This window comes from Papaver somniferum, chromosome 9 (assembly GCF_003573695.1).
Source record: "Papaver somniferum cultivar HN1 chromosome 9, ASM357369v1, whole genome shotgun sequence".
NCBI lineage: Eukaryota > Viridiplantae > Streptophyta > Magnoliopsida > Ranunculales > Papaveraceae > Papaver > Papaver somniferum.
In genome coordinates, this window is record NC_039366.1 from 138,225,718 (window position 1) to 138,244,620 (window position 18,903).

Sequence of the window (18,903 nt, forward strand, 5' to 3'; positions counted from 1 at the left end):
TTATGTATAAATCTCCTTCCACAACTTGTTTTTTAGTTCAATCTTATTACTGAAGTGAAAAGTTAACTCAATTATGCATCTAAGGGTATTTTCTGTCCAAATATTATCAGTCAGTTGAGTTAGGTCTTATTCATAAAACAAACATATTTTTTGAGTCAGACCTTAGTGAGTCAGACCAGATGAGTCAGGTGATTTTAGTCAGATCCAGATGACTCAGATCCAGACGACTCAGATGAGTCAGCTGCAAACAAACAAGGTATTAGAGAGTTCATGACCCGTAAAAGTACAATAAAAACATGTCAATGTGGAGGACGGTTCAGACACCATAGATGAGCATGCGACTACACAAATTGAGGTACCTGAAACATGTGAAATAGAATTTTCAGTAGACATGGAAAAATCTTTTTTATCCTCCATAGTGGTTGACGAAGTTTCTCCAGGAAGAAAATTAAGGTTGATGTACATATTGCTATAATTATCAAAATCAATATTTTCACCAAGGAGTGCAATACTTGACTTTTCATCTTCATCCGAATCATAATGATCAGACATCTCATCAAGAGTTGCCAGTGTATTTTCTACGATTTGGACACTCATTAGCAAAATGACCAAAACCTTTACACTTTAAGCATTGTGCCATATCCTCATTATCAGTATTGACCGTGTCCCTGTTTTTAGGAGGAGCATGGTCATGAGGTTTGACTGATGACCTGGGTTTATCTCTGATGAACCGTTTACTTCTCTTCAAAAGAAGATCCCTAAACTGTCTTGTGATCAGTGAAACTGAGTTTTCAAGATCTTCATCTGATGAATCAATCTCAATAGGAAATAACAGAGTTTCCAACACTTTTACTTTTATCAAGCAATTTAGTGTTCTTTTGTGCGTTGAAAGCAATATCCTTCCCAGATTTGGATGTATGCTCATGATCAAAGATCTTTAACTTCTCAACAAGAGTATTTATGGATAACGTATTAAGGTTGTTTCCTTCAACAATGGCATGCTTCTTAGAGTCGTATTTGGATGGAAACGATCTGAGAATTTTCATCACAATGTCCTTTTCAGGAATAGTCTTACCCAACACAAAATATGCATTAACAATTCAGACACTTTGTGATTAAACTCATCAAATGAATCTTGATCAGCCATACGAAGGTTTTCCCAATCATAATTTAGGTTTTGAAGCCTAACTTCTTTCTCAGAGGAATTTCCTTCGAATACAGTTTCTAAGATATCCCAGGCTTCTTTAGACTTAGTGCACGTAGTCACATGGTGCTGAAGATCTGGGAAAATGACATGGATGATAGATTTAATCCATCAAAATTTTGCTTTCCAGCAAGAATATCGGCAGAATCATAAGCACCAATATCCTCGGAACAATTACATTGCCTTCTGCAACAACCAGAGGATCGTAGGCATTAACTACACGAATAGCTATTTTCCAGCATAGAAGATTGGTGGTACGTTTATAGAGATAGCATTTCTGTACGTAGAGTCATATTGCTACAAACACAGACTTATGAGGTCTTAAAAGTGTTTTTCTGCTCTGATCCAAATTGAAAAAGCGGGGGTCTAACAACCACACCCAATATTTCGTTTTGGCAATTTGTATGTACTAAATCCAATATACTTCTAAGAGAATCAACTAGACAGTCAGACTCAATCAAGGAAAATACATCCAAGAGTTATATCTCAATTTCTCAAATCAATCTGCAATCAAACAAATAGAAATCTGTAAGCCGGATTAATATGAGAAATAACTTGGATGGTACCGAAGACCAATATCCAAACGTCAATCAATTTCAATCAACAACCAAAGGTTGGATTCACCAATTGATTGAACTACGCACAACCTGTGATATTTTAATTATATAAAAATATAATGCGGAAAAGAAATAACACAGACACCAGAAATTTTGTTAAGGAGGAAACCGCAAATGCGGAAAAACCCCGGGACCTAGTCCAGATTTGAACACCACACCATATTAAGCCGCTATAGACTCTAGCCTACTACAAATTAGCTTCGGACTGGAATGTAGTTGAGCCCTAACCAATCTCACGCTGATTAAGGTACGATCGTGTTCCTTACGCCTCTTGAACCACGCCGGATTCTGCGCACTTGATTCCCTTAGCTGATCTCACCCACAACTAAGAGTTTCTACGACCCAAAGTCGAAGAATTTATAAAGGAATATGTCTCGCAAACAAAAGTCTATTGAAGAGATAAATCTATCTCCCACAGAAATACCTACGAGTTTTTGTTATGTCTTTTAATAGATCAAGGTGAACAGGAACCAATTGATACACCAGACTTATATTCCCGAAGAACAACCTAGTAATATCAATCACCTCACAATAATCTTAATCGTATGGTAGCAAAACAAGATATTGTGGAATCACAAACGATGAGACGAAGATGTTTGTGACTACTTCGTCACAAACGATGAGACGAAGGTGTTTACTACCTATCGGAGATTAAATCTCGAACAAATCTTAGAGAAGATATTACTCAATACAATAATACAAAGTAAGATCAGAACACGCAACTACAAAGAAAATAGTTGGGTCTGGCTTCAGAATCCCAATGAAGTCTTTAAGTCGTTAACCTATAATGGTTTTAGGAAAAACCTAGGCTAAAGGAGAATCGAATCTAGACGCAACTAGTACCACACATGAGGTGTGGGGATTAGGTTTCCCAGTTGCTAGAGTTCTCCCTTATATAGTCTTCAAATTAGGGTTTGCAATCAATGCTACCTTGGTAACAAATCATTCAATATTCACCGTTAGATGAAAACCTGATTAGAGTCAAGCTAATATCTTTCAATCGTTAGATCGAACTTAGTTTGTTATACACAAATGAAATATGACTTCATTTAGATATGGGTAACTGTACCTAAATGTGTACACATGGTTGGCTCAACAATAGTTAACCAAAGTTAGCCATATGAACACTTTCATATCAACCTTGTTCATCTTAATCACAACTAGTTCAAATGACTCAAATGAAACTAGTTCAAGAGTTGTTCAATTTTTTATATTCTCATACAAGTATACAAGACACAATTGAAGCAAAATCGATTTTGATTCACTCGAATCAATTCATGAACATTATAGCCACGGTTTGCAAAGATTGCATTCCTTATTACATAAATGTATTTGTTCATGAAAAAACCGATTTTAGAACTTAACCCACTCAAGTATGCAAATGGGTAAGCATACCTAAGTAGTCGGACTTAATATGGGTTCGCCAGTATGCGAACGAGTACGCATACTGTCGTACATGACCAGCCTCAGTTGAATTCCCGGACTTGAAATTTTAAGCCGGTACGCATACGAGTATGCATACTAATTTCCCGGAAGTCAACTATCAAAACAATACGCATACGGGTATGCATACTATGGTTCCCGTACTTGGAATAACTTGCAACATTTAGCATACAAGTACGCATACTATGTTATATCCAATCAATGGTTAATCCTTCTAAACTCTATGTTAATCATTCAAACATTCTTGGAAGACGAGAATAATTGTCTCACACAAACTATTAGCTTCAAAGCAATTTTCAAGTGATTAATAGATCAATACGACACATTCCGAGTCTACATAAAATGTCTCACACAAATCATGTAAGATGTTACCAGGAGATTTTCACATGATCATCATTTGACTTATGTCAAGAACAAAGATGAACTTGGTTAAAGCGAAAGCTTACCAACACATAATTCGAGAAATATGTAAGCGAGTTAAACTCAGCTCGAAATATCAAATGTGTATAATATAAAGTCTATAGAGATATACGACTTTTGTCTCAATAAGAGATATAATAGAAATAGACTTCTAAGTGATAGATGAGTTCAAGTCTCCACATACCTTTTGTTGATGAAGTTCCACAACCTCCCCTTAGTAGTTTTTTGTCTTCAAATGATAAACACCATGAAGTTTAAGCTCAACTACACAATCTATGTCCTAGTCCCGGACATCTATAAATAGGCTAGAAATCAAGATTTATAGTTTTGATCAGTGTGAGATTGGTTAGGGCTCAACTACATTCCAGTCCGAAGTTAACTTGTAGTAGGCTAGAGTTTGTAGCGGCTTAATACAGTGTGGTGTTCAAATATGGACTAGGTCCCGGAGTTTTTCTGCATTTGCGCTTTCCTTGTTAACAAAACTTCTGGTATGTTATTTCTTTTCCGTATTATATTTTCTGTATAATTTAAATATCACAGGTTGTGCGTAGTTCAATCAATTGGTTAATCCAACCTTTGGTTGTTGATTTAAATTGATTGACGCTTGGATATTGGCCTTTGGTATCATCCAAGTTATTTCTCATATTAATCCGGCTCACAGTTTTCTATCTGTCCGATTGCAGATTGATTTGAGAAATTGAGATATAAATCTTGGATATATTTTCCTTGATTGAGTCTGACTTTCTAGTTGATTCTCTTGGAATTATATTGGAGTTAGTCCATACAGATTGCCTAAACGAAATATTGGGTGTGGTTGTTAGACCCCCGCTTTTTCAGGTGTAACTGTTCCTGGTAACTGGTGTGACCGATCACAAGTAGATACCATGTGTAGATGGAACCGATCCTTGTAAATGGTGTAATCGATCCTAGTGACTGGCGTGACCGATCACAAGTAGGTACCATATTTAGGTAGAACTGATCCGAATCCATGTATGTGACTTGGTAAGTTAGATCACAACTAACCATTGTGATTTGGTATGACCAGTCACATAGTAGTCTTAGAATAATGGCACACCAATTCTAAACTTATTTGGAAGTGTAGTATAACCGATTCCAATAAAGCAAGTCCATGTAAATATGAAGTAAGGATTTGTAGTGAAAAGATGTCAACATACTTTGAACACGAGCAGTAATTCTTCTCATTTATTGTTCAAATATATCCCTTGCTACTCAAGGTGATCCTGTGCCGAAATAAATTAAGAATCTTTTAATTAAGATTTTTGGTTTTATATACTTTAATTACCAACAATTAATGCATAGCTCTAGAAAATAAAAGTTAGTAATGTGCGTTTACTAATTGGAGATTTTCTATTGAGAGATTTCGGAAATATTGGACAAGCATTTATTGGAATTAGGAAAGCCGAATTTGGTATTCATTGCATATCTTGAGAATATTTTCGGTTTTGGAAATTCCTTGGTCTCCAAACATCCTTCGTCTATAAATACCTAAGTATGCATTGCTAGCAAACTATCCTAAGAGCCAGGCAAACTTCATTTCTTGTTGTTTCTGGTGGAGTCGTCTATTCGGAAAGCAAAGTATCCTAATTAAATGAAATGTCTTACGACCGCTCGTTCAAAGACTTATGTGGGATCAAGAAGCTCTACGAGTGCTTTTAGTGGGAAACTAGATAATTGCAGTGTTATTAGTTGTCGATTTGATTTGACTGACTAAGGATTGTTGAAACTTTGACTGCACCTAGTTTGTTTATGCTTGAGAATATTCTCTTCTGATATAAGATTCACTCAAACTAGAACAGAATATCGAGGGATCTTTAGAACTATTGTTAAATCTAAAGACATCTTCTAATAATACATTGTTAACAAACTCTTTTCTGTGTGTGATTGATCATAAGAGATTCAATTGGTGTTTTGTAGGTATTTGAAGATAAAAGAACATTTGCAGACGAAGAAGATTTCTTATTAGTTTTCGTATCTTGTGAATTTTGTGCAAAAACCTTGATCGGCTGGGATCCAACTAGAACTAGTTTATATTTGATAGATCTGATTGATTAGTTGCGTGAGATCCACATTCTCAATACTGCTCTTTGATGTCTATATTGATTGAGTGTGAATTTATACTTGACTACTTCGATATTTAAAGTTATATTGATCTAACCATGCAAAGGAGTTTATTAGATTAAACGAAAGAGCCTTTGTCAACGACTCATCTATATCTTTAGAAAGATTGATTAGAGTGGTTATCACACAGATTCTTCCTTTGCTGTTTGGAATACGATCCAAAGTACTTGCTATTCACGTGCGTGATTCTAGAAGTCGAAGGCACAGGGATACTGAGGGAACTAAGTAGCTAGGGGTAGTCTGCTTGGTATCAACTATATGAATTTGTTATTAGATTTTTATAGCGGCTTATTTATGAGAGTATTCAAACCTGGGATAGTTCCCGAGGTTTTTCTGCCATTTGCAGTTTTCCTCGTTAACAAAATCTTGCCGTGTCATTTACTTTTCTGTTCCGCAATTATAATTGTTTTTATTATAATTAAAAGTAAATTACACTTGTATATTAAATCCACAATACTTGATAGTGATCCTATAGAGTTTGGTCATTACCGAACCTATTATCAAGTAACACACCTTGTTTTCATATTGTCTCGATCTTGTATCCATAGTCAATCACACAAGTTATCTTGTTGTCGTATTGTCTCGATCTCGTATCCATAGACAATCACATGAAGTATGACCGAATTGTAGCATTGTCTCGACTTTGTCCATAGACAATCACATTCGGTAGAGGACTTATAGGTTGATAAATAAAAGATTATGGTGTATTTGGTTACCCTCGTCCTTTCAAAATTTATTTGATGATTACTTATATCTAACTCAATACTAGCATTAGATTAAATCAATAAATCAATTCAAATGACAACTTAAACGATCTATCGATCAATCATAAACAATCTTTATAGCATAAAAAGGCGATAACCATGTGAAGAACTTCAAAATAGATTAATATAATAACTCAAATCTTGTCTAGAAAGTATAATGCATCCTCAATCAATTGCATTTTTAGCTACTCATGGATGAGAACCGCTCTGAAACCCTAATTTTTGCTCTATGTGATGTTTCCCCATCGCCAAGCTTGAAAAGTAATGTCCAAAGTCTCCTCTTATTGATGTGGAAGTCCTCTTCTATAGTATTTATGATATCTAGGTCTTAGAATCCATTCGGTACCAAGCGACCTTGATTTAGAAGTAAAAACATGTTAAACTTTTATCCCAAAAGTTGTTTGTGTCGGTATGGTCTATTCCGTATGAACCGTGCCGACTTTGGACCTTAAAATTCCAAGTTTTCTGGCATGGTCGATGATCTAGTGAACCATGACCAAAAAAATATAGAAAAAATTTCCGACATAGTTTTACTTCCGGTATGGTTGGTAACTGTGCCGACATGGTTGTGTCGTAGATTTCTTTTTCTTCCACTTCAACTGTTTTGCCCATAACTTCTTCGTCTAAACTCGGAATGATCTCATTCTTTCGATGTTCACTTCGTAATTTCGTCTTCTTAAAATTGGTATTAGGAACTTCTGGGTTTAAATAAGTTGAAATTGGTGATTGGCTTTTGAAAACGCAGGGGATACCAAATACACCACCAACTTTTTCGTTCGGGAACCTATATGAACAATCCTTGTACAATCTATACGTTCGGTTACGAAACTGTATTTAAGATTGTTTCAACAAGGTAACCGTAGTATATACCCGAACTGTTCACGAACCGAATTCCAACAAGAAAAATTCTTGTAATCTATATCTCAAGATACGAATTTAGCAAGATCTAGTTTTGTAGGTTCCGTATAATTGAGTTAATACTATCTAGGTTTAAGTACGTATGACCTATGATATTTAAATTATAAAGATAAGACAATATAATGGGGAAAATAAATAACGAGGAAAACTACAATCTTGTAGAAAAACCCTGGGACCTAGTCCAGATTGAACACACACTAATTATAAGTTGTTACACGAATTACCTACTACCTATTCGGACTAGATGAAATACATGCTTCAAATATATTCGCGGACCTGTAGAGCTCCTAGCAGAACACCAATTTTCTTAGGAATTTTCTCTTAAATCTTCTAGCAGAACACCAATTCTCGTCAGAAGATACTCCTCAACAATTAGGTTACGAAACCGTAACCCTAATTGAATCTTCCTTACAAGATCACCTAGTTATGAAAAACACTTAGGAACATGTTTCATAACTATCAAAAAATATAGATTCCCTGTGCTTTACGATCCCCAAGTAAAGTCTTCTGAGACCTCACTTTTGTTCGTGAAGAACAAAGATATGGAAAACAACCTTATGCAACCAAATACAATTTTCCAAGGGATAGGTTGTGTGGTTACATGAAACCTCTATTTATAGTGAATGATCAAGGCTAGGTTGCTTGGAAACAAAACTACCTTGTCTAGTTTAGGAAACACCCAATACTTGACCAAAATAGCCTTTTAGTCATGTATTCACGGTTTAGGTTCGCGAACTGTTACAAAAAGTTCGTATACAATTTTTTATTCACGAATTTCCTTAGCAACACATAATAGGTGTTGTTTTAATGAATCACTCATAACTTCTTCGTTATAATTCGGAATTGATTGATTCTTGGCTCATTCAATTCGTATTCTCACTCACTACTACATGAGGACCTTTCTAGTGAAAAAAAGTCATTCTCAAAAAAGTCATGGGCTCAAATATCCTTGTGTGTATATATAAATATATATTTACCGTCATAGGAATTGTTTCATAGATGAGCACTTGTTTCGATAGATAGAGAGGTAGAATAAACAAGAGAATTAAGTATTTGTTACTAACCTTCAATGAAGTTCCCTATAGGTGTCTTCGTGTAGTCTTCAATCTCTATTTTTCAAGGATAGCTTTGATTTAATATTATACTTCTTAAATTTAATCTAGTCCGAAACGGACTTTAGTAAACTAAACAAGAATGTGTTTTGTCATCTAAATTTGACAACCGAGCATTGCTCTAACAGTTTTTATCATGTTTTTGAGCATTCTTTGCTTCATTTCGCCGCACTTCTTCCACTTCTTTTTGACTTTGACACTTAGATACTTGGAGTAATCCACTTCCTAGATATTTTATGTAGTTATGTCCACTCTTCTTGAGATGATTCACCTAATAGAAACAAATAAATGAAAACAACATAATAACAAGATAATATGCAAGAATTATAGCTAAAACAAGTATGGAATGAACACTAAAATCACGTAAATTATGCACTTATCAATCCCTCCTTCAGCTGAAGTCGTAGCTAACAATGTCAGACAACACCTATATTCCCTTTGGAAGAGTTATGCATAACCAGGGTCGTATATATCTTGACTAACCTACATTATTAAAGGAACGATGAGGATCAGAGCTATATTAAAGCTGGAAAATGGGAAGTTCATCATCAAGATTTATATTCGAAACTGGATACCTAATTTTCGCCTAGAATATCATCGTACTTCTTGTGCCAACATTTGGGTTCATCTTCCTGGGCTGAGCTTGGAGTACTGGGATGAACAAACACTTTTCACAATTTGTGAGGCTTTGGGTACTCCTGTTAAAGTGGATGAAGCTACCTTAAATTTTGAAAGTTGTTTTTTATGCAAGAGTTTTAGTTAATATTGATTTGGCAAAGAAGGTTCCACATAAACTTTGGATCAAAACAAAACTTGGAGGTTTATGCAGAATGTGTTACTTACTAATCTGCCTAAATTCTGCCATCATTGCAAAATTGTAGGTCATCTTCAGTCTGAATGCAGAGTTAAGAAGGTAGCACAAGAAGCAAGTAATCAACAAAATAACAGTAACTCTCCGCTATTTGGTTCTACGTCAATGAAGAGTCAGGACAAATATGATTCTAAACAAATACATGAAGAAGATAAAGGCATTAATTCTACAAAGTCTACATCACCTAAGTCTCATTATGTAAGTAAGTATACTACTGTAGGTAAAAATTTGATATATACCCACCTCCCACTCAAATTCTACAGTCACCAAAATTCTTTCAACCAACAAATAATAATATTGAAATTACTTCTGGGATGTTTGACTCTCTTCCTGTTGGAAAATGTTGAAGATAATACTATCAATATTCATGAAGATATGGAAATTCTAACTCCTGCAAAAGTGCTACAAATAGTTGAAGACAATACCTAGGAAAAGAGTGTAATCAAATTTATAAATGGTAATAATGGAGTTGTATCATAATAAAAGGTTCCAACTACTACTTGGTCCAAAGTAATTCAGAAACCTGCAGCAACTAATGCAACTACTTCTTCTAGTATATCAACAAATGCAGTACCTAAGGTAAATTCTCAACAAGATCCAGTTAAATATAATTTTAGAAAGAATCAAAGCATGGGAGGTACAAAGGGCCTCCAATCTTTACAATGAAAGTTCTATTTTGGAACCTTAGGGGCCTTAGAAGATCTAGGGCTCAAAAGAAGTTGTGGTCTCTAATCAATCAATTTCATCCTTCATTAGTTTTTATAGCTGAACCTAAACTTGTTTGTAGTGTTTCCTTCTGCAATAAATTGAATCTTCCTGGTATGCAAAATAAAGTTATTCACAATTTCGTTTCTAATAAAAAAGGTAACATATGGCTTTCTTGGAATAAAACATTGCCAGAACCATCTGTGATTTCAATGTCTAGTCAGATGATTACTGTTAGCATTGGAGGTGTTCTTGTATCTGGAATTCATGCTCATATGGGTGTAGTACAAAGAAGATTTTTATGGAGTGAGATGGATCAAATTAGTGAGTTAAAGCAACCTTGGCTTGCTATAGGGGATTTCAACTCTATTGTTTCTTCTGAAGAAAAGGTTGGTGGCAGAGCTGCTAATAGAAGAGTTATGCAAGAATTTAACACTTGTCTTGATAATTGTGAATTAATACATGCTCCAAAATCTGGTCTTCAATTTTCCTGGTCTAATTGTCAACATGGAAATAAGAGAATTTTGAGTAATTTAGACAGAGCAGTTTATAATCATTTGTGGTTTCAAAAACATTCAGATTGGGGTTATAAAGTTGGGTTGAGAATTGCCTCTGATCATGCACCTCTTTTAGGTGGAAGTGAAAGCATTCCCAAGCCTTCAAATATTCCTTTTAAATTTCAGAAAATGTGGTTAACTCATCCTGGATTCATGGAGTTGGTTTCTAAATGTTGGAATGAACATGTTGCAGGTGATCCTTCTTTTGTTTTACTACAAAATTGAAAAAGTTAAAACATATTCTGAAAGATTGGAATTGGAGTGTGTTTGGTAATGTAAATGTCAAAATTAAAGAAGTTGAGAAGAAGTTAAGAGAGCAACGGAGTTATCAAACAACAATCCTGCTGACACTGAACTGTTAGACAATTTGGTTATGGCTGAAAATACTTATAATTCCAGAGAGGTACAACTCAAAACTATGTTACAACAAAATACTAGAACAAAATGGATCAAGGAGGGGTAAGCTAATACTAGCTTTTTCCACACTAATTTGAAGATTAGGCAATCAAGAAATTTCATTAGTGAGCTGGAAGACAGTAATGGTGACATAATCTCAGATCAAAAAAAGATTGCTGAAACTTTAGTAAATCATTTTGAGCATAAATTTCAATTTCAAGAAGCTGAAGAAGCTGATTCTCTTCTTGAAGTTATCTCAGAGGTTTTTACTGAACAAGATCAACAAATGCTTGATGCAATTCCAAATGCAGATGAAATAAAAGAAGTTGTTTTTAGTATGGATCCTGAAAGCTCTCCAGGTCCAGATGGTTTCTCTAGTTGCTTTTATTGAGCTTGCTGGGATGTTATTCAAGATGATGTTCTTCATGCCATTCAATTCTGCTGGAAAAGAAGATTCATACCAAAGGGACTCAACTCAAATTTTCTTGTTCTACTTCCTAAAATTGAAGGTGCTAAATCTCCTAATCATTTCAGACCAATTGGTCTTAGAATGTCAATTTCAAGATAATTACCAAAATAATCAATAAAAGAATGAGTTCTCTGATGACAAAGCTTACAAGTCCTCAACAGGTGGCTTATATTAAAGGCAGAAGTATACAAGAGAAAATCATCTTAGCATCTGAATTGGTGAATGAAATGAGGAAAAAGAGAAGAGTAGGAAATGTAGCATTAAAAGTTGACATCTCCCAAGCATATGATTCAGTTAATTGGAACTTCTTATTTCAAGTCTTATGCAAGTATGGCTTCTCCAAATCTTGGTGTCACTGGTTACAAATCTTGTTTGAATCAGCAAAAATTTAAGTAATGGTTAATGGTGGACCACATGGTTTTTTCTCAGTGAGAAGAGGTCTGAGACAACGTGACCCTTTGTCTCCAACTCTATTTGTCATTATGGAAGATGTTTTGAGTAGATGTATTCACAAAATGGTATAGGAAGGCGGGATAGCTCCAATGGTCATAAGAAAAGGTGTACATCCAACACACTTGTTTTTTTGCTGATGATGTCTTTATTTTCTGCAATGGTTCCAAGAAGAGTGTAGAGAATCTAACGTCTTTGATGGATAAGTATCAAAAGGCATCTGGACAGATAATTAATAAAGCTAAAAGTAAGTTGTTCATTGATGGTACTTCAGCTGTGAGGAAGAATCAAATAAAGGAGCTTATGCAAATAGAATTAAGTCACTTCCCTGACAAATATCTTGGTGTCATACTAGCTCCTGGAAAAGTTAAGGTCTCCACAGTGTGGCCAATGGTAGAAATGATTCAAAAAAGCTAGCATCTTGGAAAGGTAAGCTACTTTCTTTCCAAGATAGATTAATTCTTATAAAATCAGTTTTGAGCAGCATTCCCATTTATAACATGGCAGTCTATAAATGGCCTGCATCTGTCATAAAAGTTTGTGAAAAACTCATAAGAAACTTCTTATGGTCTGGAGATGGAGAAAAAAAGTATGTACTCCTTACAGTGAGGGAGGCTTAGGCATTCAAAGACTGGAGGTAATTAACAAGGCCTTGCTCATGAAGATGACATGGAGAATTATCAACTCTAATGATGAATGGGATCTGTTTATAAAAGCTAAAAACATAAATAAAAATGGTCAATGGAATGAAAATTGGAAGTTATCTTCTATATGGCCAGGATTGAAGTGGGCTTGGAGTTCTTTAAAAGAAAATATCAAATGGAGTATATGAGATGGTAATAATATAAATGTCTGGTTTGATAACTGGATTGGAGTTACTCCTTTAATTGAGGAAATTAGAGCAAGTGATTATGCAAAAAACAACTTAACCATGAAAGTTTCAGATCTAATCATTGATGGTAAATGAAGTATTCCTTCAGAACTGCGGCAGCTGCTTACTTCAATGAGCTTACCTGACATTGGAGGAGGGCAAGATGCTCTTATTTGGACTGGAGATATGCAAGGTAATTTTACTACTTCTTCTGCAGTCTCATTATTAAGACATAAAGAACCAATATTTAAATGCTGTAAGTATATATGGAACACCTATCTACATCCAAACACAACAAGTAATGTCTGGAAAGTGATTCAAGGCATTTATGTCGATGATCCTGCTATGGTTAAAAATGGATATGAGTTAGCTTTTAGAAGTTGTATATGTGAGAACAATCTGGATAGTATGAGTCACATTCTTTGGGACTGCTCCTTCAGTACAAAAATATGGTGTTGGTTATGTGAAGTTTTTGAATTCAAGTTGCCTAAATCTTTTGAAGATATCTGGAACAGTGCAAAGCATAAAAGTCCATTCGTAAAAGAGACTTGGATCACAACTGCATACTCAGTTATTAAAGAACTTTGGTTTCAAAAGAACAAGAAATTTTTTGAAAATATCAAGCCAAATGAGCAGCATTTTAAAAGCAGAATCAAAAAACTCGTACTTGAAGGTGGCTTAAGAATGAAGAGAAATATTTGGAATCAATCTTATGATCACAAGGTAATATCTTTCTTTGCTCTGGGTTTTATAACTACTAAGTTTCAATGTGTTAAAGAATGCTTTTGGTTTCCTCCTTCAATTGGTTATACAATGTTTTGTTGTGATGGGTCTTCCAATTGGTTATACAATGTTTTGATGTGATGGGTCTTCCTTTGGCAACCCTGGTATTGCTGGTTTTGGAGTAGTTGTGAGAGATAATGTTTGTCAGGTGGTTGGAGCTCTAATAGGTGGATTAGGCATTGCAACTAATTATGTGGCAGAGAATTACGCAATCGTGTGTGCTGTGGAATTGGCTGTAGAATGGAAGTTGCAGAATATCATTCTGTGTTCTGATTCCAAGTCAGTACTAGAAAATTTTGCCAGAAATCAAGTTCCATGGTTTATTAGAGTGAGATGACAGAAAGCAGTCAGAAATTTATCCTCTATCATATTTCAACACAATCTCAGGGAGGTTAATTTTTCTGCAGACACAGCAGCTAAAAAAGGAGCAAGACTTGGTGCAGGAGAAAGACAAATATTCATTGGAAGACCAAATTTTCTTCCCATGGTTGAAATGCAAGGAGTTACTTACTATAGATTTTGTTAGGTTATTTTTAACTGCCTTTCTCGGTCAGTTGTTAGTTATTTTCTCTCTTTTTTGAGCCTATGTAGTTGGCTCCTCTTGTTTTGATTCATTTTCTTTGTAACTCCTTTGTTTCATCGATAAAATATGTGATTCAGGAAAATATATATATATATATATATATTGCCACACCTTCAATATAGGTGTTGCAAAAGCAAATTTCTAGTCATAGTACTTTCAGCTGCAGCTAAAAGCTATAGTTTACTGCTGCAAAATGAAACTTTTGCCACACAACTGTAGCAACAATATGAAAACAGTGTGGCAAAAAAGTAAAATTTTTTGCTGCAGCAATAAAGATTGGGTGCAGCAGCAGATTTCTTGCTACATGGGTTATCGCGACACTAGTAAGGGTTTATGCCACAACCAATGTGTGTTGCAATATATTAAGTTTCTTATAATGCAATCCGATAAAATTAGGCGGAAATTTTAAGTAATAGATTTTGTTCTAGGCAATTGGATCAAGGTCGGACGTGATCAAAACAAACCGGCAATTAGGCTAGATAAGCAAGCAGATCAGTTTATATCTCTTGATAACTTAAATTGGAGAGGACCCAACTTATGGCAACTTTACCAAACTCTCCAGTCAATCAACATTAACAACTTTAATGGTCTGATGTATCTTAATAATGAGGTCTCGGAGGGTGCTAGTTTTAGCCCGGTAAGCCAAACGTTTGTTCTGGAATGAGTAGTTGACTTTGCCTTCATCTTATTCGGTTTTGCTAGAAAAAGAAAGTTAATAAGGGCTAACAGCAGGATGGGCTACATATTAAATTTCTTATGTGGTGCTTATTATTAGTGTCGTGCATGTTCTAGGGTCACCCGAAACGTGACAACGTGTTAGGAAGCATATTAATCACTATGCAAAAGACTACGTTAAGCCTTGACTTGACACAATTGATCTTGGATCCAAACCCCTATGATATTCCGATCATGAATATTCAATACCCTCAAACACCTTCAGCACTAGTCCCACTTGTAAGGAATCGACTACTGTCATTGTGGCTTTTACTCCCTTTTCTCCTCTTCCTGGCTTTATTACTCGATATCATTGGCTTTCCTCTTTATCAATCTTCCTTTCTAGGGATCGATTTTCAAATATTTTCAAATTCCAAGTGTGACTACACTAACGGAAAATGGGTTCGAGACAATGTAACTTGCACATCAGAATTTTACACCGAAAACTGCTTGTTCCTTGATCAAGGTTTTCGTTGTCAAGGCAACGGCAGAAAGGATAACGATTTTCGCAATTGGCGATGGCAACCGAAAGATTGTAATCTCCCTAGGTAAGGACATAACGGATCTTGGTCTACTTTTTCTAATAATGCTTGTTAATATTTTGGCCTAGCTCATTTCAAAATACTTATATACATGTAGGTTTACGTTTTTTTAATGCTTGTTATGATTGTGTTAATACGTTGGCCTTGCTCATTTCAAAATGATATATATACATGTAGGTTTGATGCAAATGATCTTCTAGAAAGGAGTCGAAACGGGCGTATAGTTTTTGTTGGTGATTCAATAGTCAGAAATCAATGGGAGTCTATGCTGTGTATGCTAGCAGGATCCATTTCAATGAATGAGACATCAACGGAAATCTATGAAGAAAATGGAAACCCTATTACCAAACACAAAGGGTTTCTCTCTTTCAGATTTCGTAGCTACAACCTCACCGTTGAATACTACAGAAATCCTTTTCTTGTCTTCAAGGGTCATCCACCGTCGCCATCAAAGAATTCACCATTATCCTCCAATGATAATAAAATGATTAAGCGTACCATTAGAGTCGACAGTCTTCGTGCGGATTCCGGAAAATGGATTAGTGCAGATGTTCTTGTGTTTGGTGCTGGACATTGGTGGACGGACGATAAGACTATAAAAAAGTATGGTCAGCTTTATTCATACCCTCTCTTATAGTATATAATCTAAACTTAATTTGTTGAACTGAATGCAGGGGTGTTTTCTTTCAACAAGGTTCAACTGTGAATATAACTATGGATGTTAAAGAAGCATTTAGAAGATCACTGCAGTCATGGAAACGATGGGTGCTTCAGAAATTGGACCCTTCCAAAACTCATATCTTCTTCAGAAGTTACTCACCTAGTCATTTTAGGCAAGTAAAATTTTCTCTCTTGTTTTTACCGTTGAAGTGTGATAAAAAAAAATTTACCGGTGAAGTGTGACCTTCTGTAGAGGTTGTTTGTGATGCCTTTTTTAAGTTCATCGACCAAAAACAGAGATGTCTCAATAAAACTTCCAAGCATGCTCATTGGAATTTTCTACATGCAGGGAAGGAACATGGAACAGTGGGGGTAGGTGCGAAATGTATACTGCACCAGATTCCAAGGTACGGGAGCCGAATACTGAGCCATGGAATAACCTTATAATCTCAGAAACATGTGACGACATTAACAGCAATAAGAAAAAGAAATCATCAAATATTGTGGAGTACTTGAACATAACGTACCTAACAAACAATCGGGTTGATGGCCACCCATCAAAATATAACAGCGGAGGCACTATAAACACGCCGCCAACCAATGTTACTGTTCCTGATAATATCCAACAAGATTGCAGCCATTGGTGCCTCCCTGGAGTTCCAGATACGTGGAATCATCTTCTTTATGCTCAGCTCCTGTCTAGAGGTTTTAGAACCAAACTGTAGTTCTAATTATCATTTGATTTCATGTTTGTTACATCTGGGTATACAAACCAACCGATCACTATATTCGATCGAGTGCTTAGATGAAAGCTCTAGGCCCACCTGGTGTTCTTCCTACTTTATCACCAAAGTGGAGGAGGATATGGTGGCTTGATAACTTGATGTTATTCCCGCTAAATTGTAGTAAAACAAAAGCTTTATAAGTGCTGTAAGTATAGTGTCTGCAAAAACAATTACATGTACATGATTATACAAGGTTGCAATTGCACCAAAACGCCAGTTGTATCTCGTATTTTGCTGCATTTGTAGTCGGTGAATTTCAAAACACAAAATATAATGTGTGTCAAACCATTACGAAGCTTTGTAACTTCACGCAAACTTGACAACAGTAGTAATTTTCATCTTTACGAATACTTTGTTGGAAGGTATGGCCGGAAATTGGTTTTCTAGGGAGGTGCAAATTATTGGCGTAGACTGTGTAGCACACGAGGTTGCGTCAAATAAGGTGTCACAAGACTCACAACGGGTTAGGAAACTAGCAGCGGTAGTTTTCCAGGTTTTGGTCAGCCCCTATCAAATGTCCAGTCTCAACCCTCCAATGTTTCGGTTAATCCAAACTATCAAAAATCCATCAGGCCCAATTAACCAGATTTTGGGAGCAGGCCCATCTAGAAGCACTAACGAGTCCTGTTATTAGGAGAGAAAGATCGGATATGCAGAGCAAAAGATTTTAGCCCAAATCTAGTCAACACGTGGTCGAAGTCCAATACAATAAATTATAGAAAGTATATCGGTACTACCTATCCTACCCTCAATAACATGTACACACTGTCCATTATATTACTATGATTTCTTCGTTCAGAATAAAGAAACAAAAACACTAATCACTTCTGTACACGGGATTAAAATCAATCTTATATTTCTTTTCTTTTTTGGTATTCACCATCGTGATTATTATGTCGTTCATGATCAGTAAGGATCCATCTTTCCCACTTCTGCTTGCAATCGTTTGTGATTTTTAAGCATTTCAAAATTTAGGTCGACTTTCATCTTATCGTGTGATACTTATTGATTAGAAAAAATGGAGAATTGGATCAGATTAATTTTTTCAGATGAACCCCCTTTGAGATATAATGCCTTGAAAACAGAGAGTACAAAAAACGGTAGTGTACCGAGTATTTTTCCTTCCTCCATGAAATAAGAAACAGTCTGAGGACTTACATCATACTGTATGTTATACCCTAGTTTCAAATGGTCGTATTAGGGTTTAATAACAAGAAAATTAATCACAGTGCACACGGTTTGGCTATCAATTTTCTCAAAGTAAATCACACTCAATGTACTAAGGGATTAAGAAATCTCTCCATGAATCATCTTCGAGCTCAATTTTTATCTTAATCTTCATGTGATTATTAAAAGAAAACACTCTGATCTTGATTGGGAGTTGTTTCATTGATATTTGAAAACACTCTGATCTTGGTGGGGAGTTGTTTGGTTTTGTATAAGTCTTTAGAACTCATGACTTATAACCATATTAAGGATATTATGGATATTAATTTTATTATTTTATTAAGGAGTCAATCCCTCCCTAATTTTTTTATTTCTGAAAATGCGGGGTCTAACAAACACACCCAACAATTCGTTTGGCAATCCGAGAAAACTTACTCCAACACACTTTGTAGAGAATCTACTAGACAGTCAGACTCAATCTGGAGTAAAGTATATCAAAAAGTTTAATATCTCTAACTCTTAAATCAATCCGCAATCAGCAAATAGAAATCTGCGAGCCCGATTGAAATTAACTCTTAAATCAAGTGTCAATCAACGTAAATCAACAACCAAAGGTTGGGTATCCTAATTGATTGATCTTAACGCACAATCTGTGATATTTCAATTATATAAAAAATATAATGCGGAAAGGAAATAACACAGGCACCAGAATTTTCTTAACGAGGAAACCGCA

General features: G+C 35.4%; 1 protein-coding gene across 1 annotated transcript; it reads left to right on the forward strand.

Annotated features, from left to right (window-relative positions):
- Positions 1-9,119: 9,119 nt before the first annotated feature.
- Positions 9,120-10,975, forward strand: LOC113312624. Its single transcript, XM_026561361.1, has 4 exons — positions 9,120-9,351; positions 9,499-9,686; positions 9,975-10,125; positions 10,245-10,975. Exons 1-4 carry the CDS (start codon positions 9,120-9,122, stop codon positions 10,973-10,975), a joined length of 1,302 nt encoding a protein of 433 aa, XP_026417146.1.
- Positions 10,976-18,903: the final 7,928 nt, after the last annotated feature.

Excerpts from the sequence above, each read along its gene's own strand:
- LOC113312624 (XM_026561361.1), top strand. The coding sequence starts at position 9,120 with ATGAGGATCAGAGCTATATTAAAGCTGGAAAATGGGAAGTTCATCATC. Across the intron at positions 9,352-9,498 it reads AGCTACCTTAAATTTTGAAA|GTCATCTTCAGTCTGAATGC; the intron begins GTTGTTTTTTAT and ends GCAAAATTGTAG. Across the intron at positions 9,687-9,974 it reads CATCACCTAAGTCTCATTAT|GTTCCAACTACTACTTGGTC; the intron begins GTAAGTAAGTAT and ends TCATAATAAAAG.